This window comes from Lepisma saccharinum, chromosome 2 (assembly GCF_977018435.1).
Source record: "Lepisma saccharinum chromosome 2, izLepSacc3.1, whole genome shotgun sequence".
NCBI lineage: Eukaryota > Metazoa > Arthropoda > Insecta > Zygentoma > Lepismatidae > Lepisma > Lepisma saccharinum.
The window spans coordinates 186,749,062-186,765,280 of NC_139230.1; the positions used below are offsets into that span (position 1 = coordinate 186,749,062).

General features: G+C 35.7%; 1 protein-coding gene across 2 annotated transcripts in view; it reads left to right on the top strand.

Moving 5' to 3' along the window:
- Positions 1-642: 642 nt before the first annotated feature.
- Positions 643-16,219, top strand: part of LOC145984232 (metalloendopeptidase OMA1, mitochondrial-like) — a 38,686-nt gene continuing 23,109 nt past the window's right edge. For both annotated transcript variants that reach the window (XM_083117807.1, XM_083117808.1), the window contains exons 1-4: positions 643-710; positions 11,277-12,187; positions 12,801-12,940; positions 15,522-15,689. In XM_083117807.1, the coding sequence (XP_082973933.1) occupies positions 11,605-12,187; positions 12,801-12,940; positions 15,522-15,689 (891 nt within the window). In that variant the 5' untranslated portion in view covers positions 643-710; positions 11,277-11,604. The remainder of the gene's footprint in view (positions 711-11,276; positions 12,188-12,800; positions 12,941-15,521; positions 15,690-16,219) is intronic.

The window sequence follows — 16,219 nt, forward strand, 5'->3', positions numbered from 1 at the left end:
ATTTCTATTCTTTTACTATCTTTTACCTATTCATGTAATAATAACAATACAATATTAATTAATGTACATATTTAATTAATTAATATATTAATTTAATTAAATATAATTATCCTAATTATTATTATTGCTACACTTGATTGGACATATATATATGTGTGTGTGGGGGGGGGGGGGGAAGGCTGAATTTTGTACCCCCCCAAATGAAAAACGTTCCTGCGCCACTGCCTACGTTCTTAGGTTAGGCTTGTTATGTTTAGTTCTGTTAGCATAAATACACTGCGGTTTTTCGTGGGTTGACAAAAATACATTATTTATGCTAACAGCTCTACACCTAACACGGACAATATTTATTGTGACGTCAGTAGACAACGGTGTTCAATACATTGTCCGATAAGTGAGACCCCGACTTGGATACATGCGGCAAGAAACAAGCGTGTATGAGAAATTCGGAAAGAAAACTTCAAGATTACAAATCGGTTTTGGGCTTAGAATCTGAGCGCAATACTAAAACAAGTTATTTTATGATATAAAGAATATTTGTAAGTAGTTTTTTCCTTCTTTAGTATAGAAATCAGAATTCTAGTGCTTTCATATTTTTTTAGTAGAATACGTGGTTTGATAAGTGAATTCATCATAGAACTGACAAAAGACAGTAGCAAACAACGAGCCTAGTTACGAATTGGTATTCGGCTAGTTGTTGAGATTTTCAAGTAAGTTTTGACTATTATAGATTTGTAATTTATTCATTTATTACTAGGAAACGTTATTTGCTGTTCCTTTAATGTGTAAATGTAAGTTCTTGTAGATGCCAATGTATTTGGGATAACTAATTGTATACCTTTAAATTTCGTCTGCTTCTTGCTATGAAGAGCTGCATTTGTCAACTCGTTATTTTATATTTGTGTAAGTTTATCATTTACTTTTTTTGGTGTAAGTTAATTTTTCAATTAGTACTATCATCAGTTACATTTGTAACTGTAAAATATATGTTTTACTGAATTGATACGAAGTGATATCAGACATTAGAAGTCGAAGAACATTTCATGTATGTTATTTTTGCTGTGGATTACTGGATCACGTGAAAGAAGTATAGTGTTTTAGAATGCTTTTTTCATCTTTTAAAGGGAGACTGCTGTAGACAATAATATCATAAATATATGTAAGGTTTGCCATAGTGTTCACTTCAATCTATTTGTCCGAGTTTGTGTGTGCCATGGACTTATTCCTTTCACTTGTTATTCTCTTTTACCTTCCAAATTATTTGAACAGCTGTGATCCCAGATTTACGGAGTCCGGAATATTTGTACTCGTAGCATGTTCCATAAGGTAACATCTTGTGTTTGTGCACTAATTATGTGCAAATACGTGGATTATTCGAGAGGGTAAATATTTACTATCCTTCGGACACCTCTAATTTTTTCGTTTCGTCAATTTTTGACATTCGTACTTACGTATCTGCTTCGCGGAACATTCCTGAAGGTGTATCAACGTATTAATTGCAATTTTTCACATTACCAGTACGTCTTTCTGATAGGCCTTTTCACTTGCCTGAGACGAACTAACCTAACCACGCGCCAATGGTCGTGGGGCTAGTGCCAATGGTTCGCAATTATTTCCAATTTCTAGATCCTGATACTAACACGACACCAAATTTTAACTATGTTTCCTAACCTAACAGAACTAACCTATCCATGTGCCAATGGTTCGTGGATAATTAATTTTCAAACGAACAACATGAATTTCCACTATGAAACATTCCCACATCACACAAAACACCTTCCAGATGTTAGAGAATACTACAGGAACTTATTACGGTAAGTAGTTTCTTCTGTAGAAATCTGTTTGAAGGATAGTAAACTAGTACTGCTTCATCTTCATCTACATCATTGACTACACTGGTAAGAGCACGGACCAAACTTCCAACACCTGGCTGCTAATCTTATTTATTTATTTTGGACGGTACTACTTTACTATACCGGAGACACCTATCAATGATTTATTTTGCAATTTTTTACATTGCTAACGTACTATTCTGCATTCCGAAACATTTCTTTAGGTGAAATAATGAATTTCTAACTAAAATAATGTCTATTTCTTACATTAACGAGTACTTACTGTTGTTCCTTATTTCCCACAAACCATCCACCGGTAGCCCCAAAAACCATTGACATTAGCCCAAAAATTCACGATAGCTCCACGAACCATCATGGGGACGAGGTATGCCTACTAGGTTAGGTTAGGCCTGTTAGGTTAGGTTCCATTACAACTCCTTTTGTTCAATTTAGCATATATACGAGAGCGTATTGTGCTCTCGTGCAGAAAGCAAATGGCGGCAGTAGCAATAGCGCGTCGGAAATAGATTTTTGTAGAAAACCACAGGCATTCGCATTAAAATGGATCAAAAATTACATTCCTGAACATCAACAATGCTACAGAAAATGATTTGCTTAAGTACTTTCTGCTGTAAATTTGAAGATATTCATCTCTGGTATAGTAAAGTGTTACCTTTATTTTATCATTGTGTAGATTTTTTGGTAATGGTTCTGATTATGTAATGATTTTCATAAATTTTGTGGGAGCATTAAGAAGTCTGTACCAGTTAGATAAGCCGGAGATACATTTAACTGGTTTATTTTCAAATAAAATTCATTTCTACTTACCTCATATGTATATCGGAACATTTTTCAACTTCGGATCACTTTTTTTTCCCATGAAAAATGCGTTATTTTTAACATTATAATTATTTATTGGTCGTTGCTAATTCGGCAGGCAAATCTTGACTGACGTTGTCTATCGCCAGCTGATGTGCAGTGTTTCCAAACTTATGAACCTATAAATGCTGCACAAACTATTCACAAAAGGTTTTTAAGCGAAAATTGATCCACAAACCATTAACGGAAGGTTAAGTTAGGTTAGGCAAACATAGAAAATTGAATTGGAAAAAAAAAAATGCTCACATGTCATCATGTAAAACTACGGCATGGTTGTTATACTAACACTTATTAACCGAAAAATGATTGTTATTAATCCACAAACCATTCACGGAAGGTTAGGTTAGGTTCAGTTTGGTTAGGCAAACATAGAAAATTAAATTGGAAAAAAAAAATCCCGCTCTCACGTCATCTTGTAAAACTACCGTGTGGTTGCTGCACTGACAGGAGGTTACGTAATCAAACGCATGGAACATTTGATTCACGTAGTCGACGGTAATGGTGGCACGAGCTATCGTGCAACGGAGATGCATGAATGACAAAAAATACCTTACTTACAGGCCAAATAAATTGCACGATTCGAAAAAAACAATTTCCGCAGCTTCAGAAAGTGCACAAGAACTCAATTCCGTAAGTACTTTCTCATCTTTTCTCCTGTAAATTTCAAGAAATGTGTCTCCGGCTTATCTAATCGTTATCAAGAAGTCTTTTGGAATGCTTGAATTGATTCTGCAAGTAAGTTTGAAGCTTTGAGAGGGTAATTTGTTTACCGTTTTCTTGCATGACTACTGGTGCAATCTATTGAGCATTTCAAGTGTGATTTGTAAATTTTTTTGGTACCAGTTAGATATACTAGTGAAAACACATTTAACTCGTTTATTTCTGAATTATTTACATTTGTACTTACCTTATATGCATAGCGGAACATTTTTCGACTTGGGACTATGTTCATTTCACTGAAAAAAACTTAATTTTTCACATTACAAGTATTTATTGGTCGTTGCTAATTCGCTTTCGTTACACACAATATGGCAGGCAAATCTTGACTCACGTTGTCTATCGTCAGCTGATATGCAGTGTTTCCAAACTTCTGAACTGAAAAATGCCGCACAAACTATTCACAAAATGTTTTTAAGCGAAAATTGATTCACAAACCATTCACGGAAGATTAGGTTAGGTTCGGTTAGGTTAGGCAAACATAGCAAATTAAATTGTGGGAAAAAAACACTCGCACGTCATCTTGTAAAACTACCACGTGGTTGTAACACTGACAGGGGGGTTACATATTTGAACACACGGAAAATTTAATTCACGTGGTCGACGGTGATGGTGGCACGAGCTATCGTGCAACGAAGATACATTAATGTCGAAAATGACATTATTTACCGGCCGAATAAGTTGCACGAATGGAATAAATGCTATTCGCAGCTTCCAAAAGTCCACAGGAACTCAATTCTAAAAGTACTTTCCAGTTATTTCTCCTGTAAATTTGAAGAAATCTGTTTTCACTATAACTGTTACCATTTTTTTTCTTGCTTGAAACCTGTTATTGCATGAACAGTTGTTGGCCCAAGTTTCTTTTGTTTAATTGTGATATCATCATGCTATGCACACATTTTTTTGCATTGTTTATGTCTTGTTAACATGCTGTCGAGTTTTAGTAATTACTGACTGCAGGTTTCCTTGAGAATGTTATTTTGCTTCCATATACTCCTTTCATATTTCTGTACTTGCCACCAGCCATTCATTTACTGTCATCTTAGTTACAGGTATGACTCATCACACACAAGTCAAACACCTTCTTGGTCAAGCACTGTATTTCATATTTTGATGCAAGCACGGAATGTTTATGTGATTAGGTTAGGCTTGTTAGCTTTAAATCTCTTAGAATAAATATACTACATTTAGCCAAATGACAAAAGCATTTAACCTGATGATTTCAGTGCTTGACCAAGAAAATGTTGGACTTATGTGCGATATGGAGCCCCCAGGAACAAGAGAATAACAGTAGTAGTCTGCGGAATGCCTAATCAGTGCAAAACAGGGATGTTTGGGCAAGGTACCTCTTACATCATCTGTTTGCCTATAAATAGGACATTTTCGAATGGAAAACCATGCTAATTACTTTCAGGAAGCTTCCATTTATTCTATGAATGGAGAATGCCTTGTCCATGGGAAGCATGGATGCTAGCGTGAGATAATTGTTAGTTGTTTTTTTTTTTCCGACCATAATTACCTGTTGTTGGAAATCTAAACAGTACTATAGCTCGACCACAAGGAAAAAAACCTTCCCTCAAAAGCGTTCGCGCATTTTCCATGCCGTTATCGGGGCTCGGGACAGTGTTGCCAGGTCAGACTTGAAAAAATCGAGAGATTGTTCCTTGGGAAACCAGAAGATCTGCTACAAAATCCGATGATCTAATAGTAGCGTATGAACGACCTTCTCGGGGGCGGCATAGGCGTGCGCACTGGGGGGCAAGAGGATGTCTGCAGATTTTTTTCCAGCGAGGGGGAAACAATGTATTTTTATCAGGCGGGTAAACGAGGCATATTACCCCGTAATAATGTTGCCCTCTCAGAAAACACCACTTGAGTTTGAAATTATCACGTTCCTACATCCCTATTATAATAATGGATGTAAATTACTGTAACTGAAATCAACTCATACGTCTGAATTAATAAGTACTTTTATGTCAACATTCATTTTCCAGAAGGGGAGGGGGTGGCGACCATCCTTGCACTTCCTTCTGGACGTCCATGCCGCTTTATAATTTTGTAGAAAATTAAGTATTTAAGTAAATAATAGTATATTAAGGATAGAAAATTAAGTATTTTCAAGCCGATGAAAGTTCCAAGCAACTACGGGGGAGAGGGTGCATTATTTCCTTTGTAATTGAACTATGCCGCTTCGTTCTCTAGCAAATTTCTTGTTATTAACACATGCTTTATTCGTCAGTTATGCTGCCTCTATGTTGCTGCATTTAATATATAATAGACACACACACACTCACATACATATATAAAATAATTTGCCCACGCTACAAAGTCAGTATATCTACTTAGTAAGGCAAGGACGTTTCACTGTGTCTGTGTCACTTCATTCATTTCATCAGTTTTTTATTCATCCTTGTTGTCGTACTTACCCGTAGAGGCACAAAAGCGACGTAAAATAACTAAAATAGAAATAGATGTTCGGGTGGGATAAAATACAACCATCTAAAAATAGTAATGTACATGGACGTCCGCAGGATTTTTTCCAGGCAGGGGCAAGGAAGGTATTTTTTCCAGGGGGACAAAGAAGGCACATTTTCTCCAATAATAGTGTTGTTCACTCAAAAAACATTGCTTAAATTTCAATGTATCATATTCATGCAATAATTAACACACATTATTGCAGCTGAAATGAAATTATATGTGAAAAATATATAATTTTTGGTTGACTTTCATTTTCCAGGGGGGCCACGCCCCCCCCCCCTTCCGGACGCCCATGGTAATGTAGTAATAGTAATAAAATAATAATGTCCTAGCACATCGTTTGGCATAATTTCACAGTTCAAGCAGCACTTTTCATGGCTGAGTGGAGTTCCACTCTTCCCTCCATGTTCAAGTAAGGTGACCAGGAAACTTGTTTTTGAGCAGGCCGTCGGAGGTGCCATAGCAATAGTTTATTATGGAATCCTACCGAGAAATCAATAGGTCTGGCAACACTGACGTTGGCCCCTCTGAAGGCTCCTTCCTCCTGTCTTTTTCCCCCACCCGCCAGCGCGATGGGGTCTGCGCAGGTTTCTTTCCTTGTGGTTCCACTATAATTACTTTCAGGAAGGTTCAAAGTTAGTGTGACAATCATTGCTACAATTCTGTGCTAATTAGTCTTCATCCTAGGAGAGTTAAAAGAAAAATTAAACAATCGGAACCATTACCCAGCTGCTTTCTGTGTTTTCATTACATCATCAACATGTTTGAAGATTTTTTGTTGCACTGCTAACACCACCAAACCTGACCTGCCTAAGTCAGCATTTAGCATGGAATGCAGGTAGAAAACCACTAAACCATTATCCACCCAACCCTGCCAGATAGCTTCTGGAATGCAATAAGTTTGTTACAACTGCTGTAACGGTTCTACTTGTTTTATGATTTTTTTTCAAATTTTCCTAGGAAGACTAATCATCGTAGAATTTTGGCAATCATTGTCACACGAAATTTGAACCTTCCTTAAAGTAGTGAGCACTGTTTGGATTTTGAAAAAGCTATTTATATTGAAAATAAAACTTAAGAATTACTTTACACAAGCAATGTATGTATATACAGAGCATTCCCTGATATTCACTATGAGGCTCGGCAGCAAGTGGCCCAGCATCTGCGCTTGTCTTTCCTGGTGAACAGGTCCGCGACAGTCTGTAGAGTCGGCTATTAAAATTAGTTTTCATATTGTGTACTAAACGTGACTACAGAAGGTGTTGAAAATGATGTTCCTCTGCTGCAACACATTCCTGACATCTCCCAAGGAAATTTGCATTTACAAGTGAAAGTTCGTCTACTGTAATTCTCCCACTGGTGCTGCCATCTAGGTCACATAGGTTTTTTGAATCAGTCCATTTACCATGCAGGAATACTCATTCAACATTTAATTATTGTCCCAGAATGCTTTCATAGTGATGTTAGGTTTGTCAGGTTTAGGGCTCTTAGCATTACAGTAATATCCCTGAATATTTTCGACAGTTCATCATGTTGGGGTTGTTCTCAAGCACGACACCCCTTTGAGCCTTGTGTGAACATGCAATAGTGAGTAAGTATGGCATTAGTCTGTAGAATTGCATTTTGGAAAGAAGGGATGTTTTCGTAAGTTATGTTTTACATCTTCTTTAACCCAATAAATATGACTTTTCGGAACTGCAAACTGTGCAGTTCAAATTTACTTTTCCAATCGCATTTCAACTTTTTCTTTCTCCTATGAATGAAGAATGGCTTGTTGGAGGGAAGCACGTAATCTTGCATAAGTAGTTTTATATAATCTTTTTGAAACAATAAATTGCACCAAGGTTCAAATTTAGTATAACAATCATTTCTACAGTTCTGCAATACTTCGTCTGTCTCCTGTGAAACCATTAAACATTCGGAACAATTACCTAAACATATGCAAGTCACATGCGTAAGTATGAAATTAGCATGTCGAAATTGGAATCCTCCTACTTTATGTATATTACTGCACGTTTAAAAACTTTACATACCAAAAGATTCACAAGCATTAAAAATTTGGATTGCTAAAGGCATTTAAAAAGGTGGTTAAATGTAAAGAACAAGATGGAAGGGCCGAATGAACTGTAGATAACCTACTGTCGGATTAAGAATTATGGATACTAGAGTTTGGACTCCAATTAAAAATTAACCAATATATTTACATGAAAACGAATTACAGTAAACCCTTGTTAACACAAACTCGCTTAAGACGAACACTTGGTTAACATGAACGAAATGTTGTTCCCGGCTGGGATATATTATATCTTATAGAAAGTTTTATTGGTTAACGCGAATTTCGGTTACCACGAATTATGAACTATTTTTTAGTCCTTTGTGTCTGTATATCTCATTTAACACAAACTTTCAAAGTTTTTCCTCTGTCGTTCCTCTGCTAGGTATGTAAGAAATTGCTCAACAATCTCTATCATCTTGTCAACAATCAACTTATACAGTATTGTAACCAACAGATTCAGATCAACAATGTGTTCAAATGTGTTTTTCTATTCTTTAAAACAAAGCCAGTATCAGAACATCAAGATTAAAACTTGGGTGCAATTGCTCGACAATTGTGATCATTTTTTTCAACAATGAGCTTATACGCATTTATCCAAATAATTCAGTTGTGTGTGTCACAAATTGACCGCTAGTTTAAGCTGTGAGTACAGTTGGGCGTGAAGTTACCAGGCATTTGTGTTCCCGCCTGCGACAGCATAATATACAGGAATTTTTCACCAGAAAATGATCTGTGAGTACTTTTCTTAAAATTTAATTACCGTAGTACTGCAGTAGTGTTTTCTATGATGACGTACATAATACGTATTGTAAATGGTTAATGTATTGCAACAATAACATTTGAGTCCCCGGTTAGCACGATTTCTTTCGGTCCCTTGGGATTCGTTTTAACAAGGGTTTACTGTACATCAAAATTTAGCTTATTCAATTCTGCGTCGAGCTATGACAACATTTTTTTTCTTTTCGAGTATCCCTTCGATTTTTCATTGTTGTGAGAACCAAAAAACTGCTTTTTTCGTCTTCCAAATGACTTCTCTCTCTGAAATTCTATAAAAGAAACTTGTTGCCCAACCATGATGAAATTTAAGTACAGTGCAGGTAGTTATGTTTTAAATACCATTCTTAATTTTCAGATTTTTTAAGTCAGCCAAAGAGAGATACATTCACATGAATTTTGTGAAATGCCTTTTTCTTAGTATTGGATAGTCCTACAAATATGATCTTGATCTTTTTTTGAAGCTCTTTGCAGCTGTTTTTAAGACCCATTATGATTGTTAAATCACATTGTGTAACCGATTTTATAGAGATTTTTATTCAACGAATTGAATATCTGTGTTGACTGTGGCAACACTGCATGCAGTGATAGCCTGCAGTTTCCATGGTTCAATGGAATAAAACGTATTGTAAGATGAAAAAAGGTACTACTTCGATCTCGTGAAAACAGCTATAACTCATTTATTTTGTCCTTTTTAACATTCCTTCTTACGTATTCTGCATTGCGGGACATTCTTTAGGGTGGAATTATGCTTTTCTCATGAAAATAATAGTGGATAGCCCCAAAAACCATTCACGGATAGCCCCACAAACCATTCACGGATAGCCTCACAAACCATTCACGCATAGCCCAAAACACCATACATGCATAGCCCCAAAATCCATTCATGGTAATGTTGGGTTAGCATCTGTTAGTTTAGGAAAACAGTTAAAATTCATTTTTCTAGAAAAAAAACATGAATTCGCACTAAAAAAAATTACACGATGAAAGAAAATACATTGACGAACTTCGATAATGCTATAGAAACTGATTTCCATAAGTAGTTTCTTCTGTAAAAATGAAGAAATCCGTTTTCACTAGATCGAAGTGTTACCAAAAAATTGTGTTGTACCTTAAAGCAGATGGAGAAAGTGAGAAATAGTGGCAAACTCACCTAACCCATGCTCCCATGATCATGCATTGAATGAATTCATTACATGTACAATCACCATCAATAACAATGGGACACTTAGGACCTGAAATGGCTCACTTTACTACAGTAAGTTCTGTGCAGTGCCTAACTCTAGAGTGATTTGTTTTCAATAAGATCCTTCTAAATTGACTTGGCTTCCCATTTTTGCAAACATGAAAGATCAAGTACAAGATTACACTATCAAGCTAACATAAATTATGACATTAAAGAACTTCTTCCATCACATGCTGGTAACATTCTTGTTGGAAACAACTCAAAAACACATAAACAACATGATACGAAACACTTTAAAATTTGTCCAAGCTTTCGACTGTCATCGGAACCTCAACTGTCTCTTCTTCACTGTCCAGCCCATGACCAGCCCTGATATTGACTCTGAGAAAGAGTTGGCACCAAGCTTGACTTTCTGATTTGCTTTTTTTTAAGCAATTGCTCCATATACTGTGAACATGACCCAAATTCTGAATGGTAGTGTGTGCTGACAAACAAATTTCTTTCTTGTTAAGCAAGTCATACTTGGGTGTACAGTTCATGTGTGGTTCTGTCTCATTGGAAAACTGGTGTCATTTAATGTACATTTGGAATGCTCTGGGAAATATTCCTCAATCAATTGTACATGGGTAGATGCAATCATGTTGAAAAATCTCACCCTTGAATATTGTGGTAATTGTCCTTGTACTGCCTAATTTTATGCAGTATCACATGTTGACTGATACTATCTGCAAGTGTCATTCTATTTCCTTTCAGGGTGTCATGAATCTGCCCCTTGACCACCAAAGATATCTTTGAAAAAAAAATTACACTTCAAATATTTGTTCACATGTGCATTAAAATCTGATTTTTCCTCTGTAGCTCACAATAACAAAGTTACAGGCTTCCAAAAATGTGAGAGAGAAGTGTATGTTTTCTTGAAGTCGTATGAAATCATGCTTATGAAATAAAGCAATAATGTCAATTCAATTCCAAAAAAAAAAAAAAAATGTATGCAGAAATTAAAAATGATAGATGATTCTAGTATTTTTCTTTGAAACAGATCCATCACTACTCAAAAAATAAATTTATTTTTACATTTTTCAATTTTTTTCCTGAAATAACAAAAATATATCTTGCATGGAAAATACTCAGGATTGTATTTTGTATTTTTCTTGTTTAACATGACTTTTCTGCCACTTTTGGCTAATTGCAATGATATGTATTGTTCCACTTTGTTCACTATTTTGTAAAATGTTTTAGTTAGGACAATGTGGGGAAACAATTTCTGATGGTCAAGTGAGAGTATAAGATTAAATATCATATAATGTGCCAATGTTTATGTTGATATTAAAGACAAGTTTTCTTTACTTTCCAGGTTGAGATGTAACGATGTGGCCAAGTGGATCTCTCATTTCTGGATTTACCAAAGGAGTCTCGTTCTTTAAGACCGTGGCCTGTCAGGCTAGCTACAATCTTCCAACAGTGGTGCCCCCTCTGGCATCTGTACCAACAGTTGCTCCTTCACCAGTGCGACGTGAGAGGCCTGTGTGGCTTCAATTTATAGTTATATTCTTTACACGCAAAGTGTTACTCACGGCATTAAGATTTCTGCTGTCATTTGCACTATACTTCAAATACGACAAGTTGGGCTTCCTGGCATTGATGGTGTGCATGTACTTTTAAAGGTACAACTAAAATTCAAAATGTTTCGTGTACGTTCTTATGGTATACAAGTGAGAAAATGGGTTAGCGGATATTGCCGTGAAGACTCGATGAAAACCCATTCTAATTTGCAAAGAGTAGTACCTAATTCCGGACGTGCACAAATGAACACGGAGAAGCAATCATGGCCTCATTTCAGGTCTTCTCGTTACAATCTTCATGGCCAACAGATCTGTAAGTTTAATGATCTTCTAGTGAATGAAGGGCCTAGGTTGAAGACTGCAGGCCGCCAGTGGGTACCAGCTCGAATCAATACTGACGGACAGTTGTGGTCTCATTTCAAGTCTTTTGATTACAGTTTACATGGCCAAAGAATCTGCAAGTTTAGTGTCTTCAAATTGAAACAAGCAACTAAAATTCTAATATATCATGACAAGAGACTGGTGGAAGCTTCATTTCAACAGAGTTCCCTCTCGTACTTTGTTCTTTTGTTCTTCAGACCCCTTGTGAGACTGAGCAGCTTTGTTTTTGGCAAGCTTATTAAAAGATGGTGGCACACACTACCAGTAGATGTTAGAGAGCAGTACGTACAGAAGATGCAACAGAATTGGTATGCCATTATAGGTATGTTTTAAAAGTATTCATATTTTACAAAATTTAAATTTTGTATTTTGTACTTGTATTTAGTAGGGATGGATGATATCTGAAATTTGATAATGATATATCATGAAGAAAGTATCATCACATATAATATGATTTCGATATTTTTCAATATCATGATACCAGTGATATATTGTGGAGATGATATATTGCCAGATATTGTGACTATATATTGCTGACATAGTATACCGGGTTTGACCAAAGTCATAAAAATAAATTTATTGAAGATATATGTACAGTGTGTATGTATTCTTCAAAATATCACCCTCCTGCGTCAATACACTGCTGCCAGCACTTTTTCCACTGTTCATATGCACCCTGGAAGTCGGCAACTGCAAGGCTGTTCAGGCACCCTGTCAATTTGTTTATTTTATATTCAACAGCAATTTCTTAATAGGAACTTGGATGCACATGTCATCTCATGAAGGAATTGCTTTTTTTAAAATTTCACTGAGTAGAGTTTATATGCCAGCTAACTTTTCCTAGAGTCTCTATTTCATCAAATTTTGTGATGATGAGTAGATATCTTTGAAAGAAATTTAAAAATAGTTATTATTATTATTATATTTTTTTTAAGGTGGGTTTCTTGGCTTTGGGCTTGTGTCAATCATATGGTATCACTCACTGCTTGAGGAAGATTATTTGCATCACCGGGAGAGAATCATGCTTGTGAAAGATGAGCAGATGCTTGACTATGCACGAGCACAGGCTGATTCTGTAAGTAGTAACTTTAGAACAGAATGGTGTCTTTATTTTCTTATGTATTGTGAGATTTGTTAGTGTTATGAATGTATTTCATACATCTATATTCAGTAGAAAATTATATTTGCACACAATCTGAAATTCATAAAAACTATCCACATATTAGTAGAAATCAAGGTGTAACATGTCATGCGAGTTTGTTTGTGCTCCAGTATCTATTGTTCCGTGAACAAACATGACCACGCAAATGAAGCCATGCCTCATCCGAAAAATTTATTAACTGTGGATCAAAAATACCATGAACAATATTCTTCAAAACCCAATTACAGAAATTTACACGACTTTTGTCAGAGGGCCATAATTCTTGCACTATAGACACTGTATGGTTTTTATTTTAGTAGCTTAGTGGCTGTATGTGCTGATGATTTTGACACACCCACCTCCTGTGAAACATGGCGTAGAAGTTTGTATTAAGAGCGTTCTAATGCTGCCCCATTTTCGTCGAGTTTTTCTTCGGTTAGAATCAGTCATTTTTGCTTAGGGGTTCTAAAAATTTAATGATCCAGTTTCTCGTAATTTAAGGACAAGACGTCTAGTCGTCTCTCTACCTTGAGGTGAAACTCCAGGGAATTTCTGTGCAAATTGTCTACACACGTCTTGACACGAGTCTGTTTTTATGTAAGTGTCATACATAAAATTTCTTTGTTCTAATGTGAACTTTGCAGCTGGCATTTACACTTACACACAACACACACACACACACACACACACACACACACACACACACACACACACACACACACTGCAATTACACAAAGAAGTAGCATGGCAAGTAACAAAAAACCACACTCTTTCACACAGTACAAAATTAACATGCTCTTGGTTCAAGATCTGTTCCTCACTCCATTCGCAGCTCTGTCCAGGGCACCTGTAGTCGCGAAGGAAAGAACAACCCAAGCTCGGAGCTTTCCGATTGCTAACAATGCTCACGAAGACCATTGACTTTTAACGGTTTAGTCTGCAACATAATCTTGATGCAGTGTTGCACATGCGAAACCTCCAAACGATACTGAGCAAAGCAAAATGCTTTTGAGGGTAAACTTAAGCGGGATGTTACTGGTTGAAAATGTCAGCATCTCTGCTAGTGCCGCCCATCAAACTTCTCCCGATCTCTTGGCCTTGCAAGGAAATGGATGCACAGTATATATTAGGGCTGAGCCATTAATGATGCCAATGTATTGGTTGGAATTTATTTACTGATCCCGGCTGATACTTTTCCAGCATTTTGGTCTCTTACAGGCTCCATAAAAAGGCTGCACGACACTTTCTCAGAGCCTACTTATCCTGAAAATTGTTCAAAATTCATAGTTTATTATAATTGTGCATCAGTTTTGCGTGAAAACTAAATTTTGTGGTAGCATAGCACATAATTTAATATTCTGATGTAATTCTTGATTATTTTAAAGCACAAATCTTGGTAAATTGAAACATGTAATTAGAGTGGAATAATTACACACAAACATTAATCATTATTTTGAACAACTTTTAATTATAACAATTTTCAAGCATCAGTATCAGTAGTTGTGGGAATCAGTGAGAGTATTGGCATTGGTTGAAAGTGGTAGCTCAACCCTAAATATAATTATAAATATAATGAAGGAACTAGGAAGTTAAGAATCTTTGTGCAAGCCACTACACAGTTCACATGACTTCTGGTTTACAGCAGCTGGTGAGAAAACAGTCAATTCTTCATGATGTTAGCTTTTTACCCACCTCCCATGGTTTTAGTTATCCTCCATTTCTTTCATGAAAAGTGGATGTGAAACCTAAGAATTTGAATATGATTTCTTATGTGGTGTGGTTTGTATTCTGCTTTTTAACAGGAAGAAATTCACATATCATCATTTAAATCTCACATTTGTAAATTTTGTTTATGTTGAACCTGTGTAATTTAGAAAATAATATTAGTTGGTAAGTGTATTTGTTTGTGACAACAAAACCATAGACATGAATTAACATTATTGTTTGTGTTAAGTACTGTGTTCAAAGTGAGGCATTTGTAGAGACACATATTTTTGGTAAATAAAAAAGCAAAATATCTGTACAAAAACAGTCAGTTTTGGGTCCAAAAGCGGTAAATAAAATAAAATTTTGCTGTTATAGCTGTAAAAAGCGGTATATAAAATGACATTTTGGTTTTAAAAAATGTGAATATAATCCCAAATTTGATTTAAAAACTTCACTTACTACACAAAATAAACATATCCCTTCTAATAGAACATTTATGTCATTACCAGAATATTAAGTTTATTCCGGCACTAAGGGGTCCATTTTTGCTTCTTTTTTGCTTTTTGTTCATTTTGCATTATTTCGTGACAAAACAGGGTAGGAAAATGCACTTTACACCTTTCAGAAACATGAAAAATTAACATTACAATGTGTTATTTCACATTTCGTGTTATCGTCAAAAACGAAATATATGCCTCTAGGCATTTGCTGTATTCTTCCTTCATTTCCCTATGATGTAGTAACTATAAGGCTGATGCTCTTCCGAATACCTTCTGTTCTTATGTCAACATTTATCTCTCTGTTTCAGATTGCATATAAGTTCAAGGGGAAAATACTGCAACCTGGAAATGCACTGCGCATGAGGGTAGTTAGAGTTGCGTACAAGCTTATTGATGCTAATCGTGATATGATAAAGCCAAGGCGTTGGCGTTTTTATGTAATAGATTCTGATATGAAGAATGCGTTTATTTTGCCGGTAAGTACATTATTTAATACTTTAATAAATGTGTACTTATGTGTGTGTGTTGATTTATTCAAGTTAATTAGGGTTTATTTCTGACTACTATGAGTAGGGTGACCAGACACATACCTTCAAAAAAGAGGACAGAGCATGGCGAAAAAGAAGGACAAAGTCATGGAAAAGAGGACGTCGCAAAAAATGGCAACACATTTGCCATTACTCATAATTTAATCAATATATAAAAATCTTACCAACATTATGGTCACAGATACTTTTCAGGTAAAATAATTTTGTCTTACCTTTAAGCGAAGAAAGCAATCTCCTAATCTGTTATTTAACGAACTTCAAAGAATATCTACAATTTGAAGCACAGAATATTACTCCTTTTCTAATTCTTGGATATTAGAATGAAATCTCCCCAAAGGTTAATACAAATGCAACAAGTAAGATTCACTTTAACTTATTTCCAAAAACCAAATTAAAATTTTCATCTAATTTAGATTGGGTAAAGAAATATGATTTTAATGGCACGAACATTCCTAGCA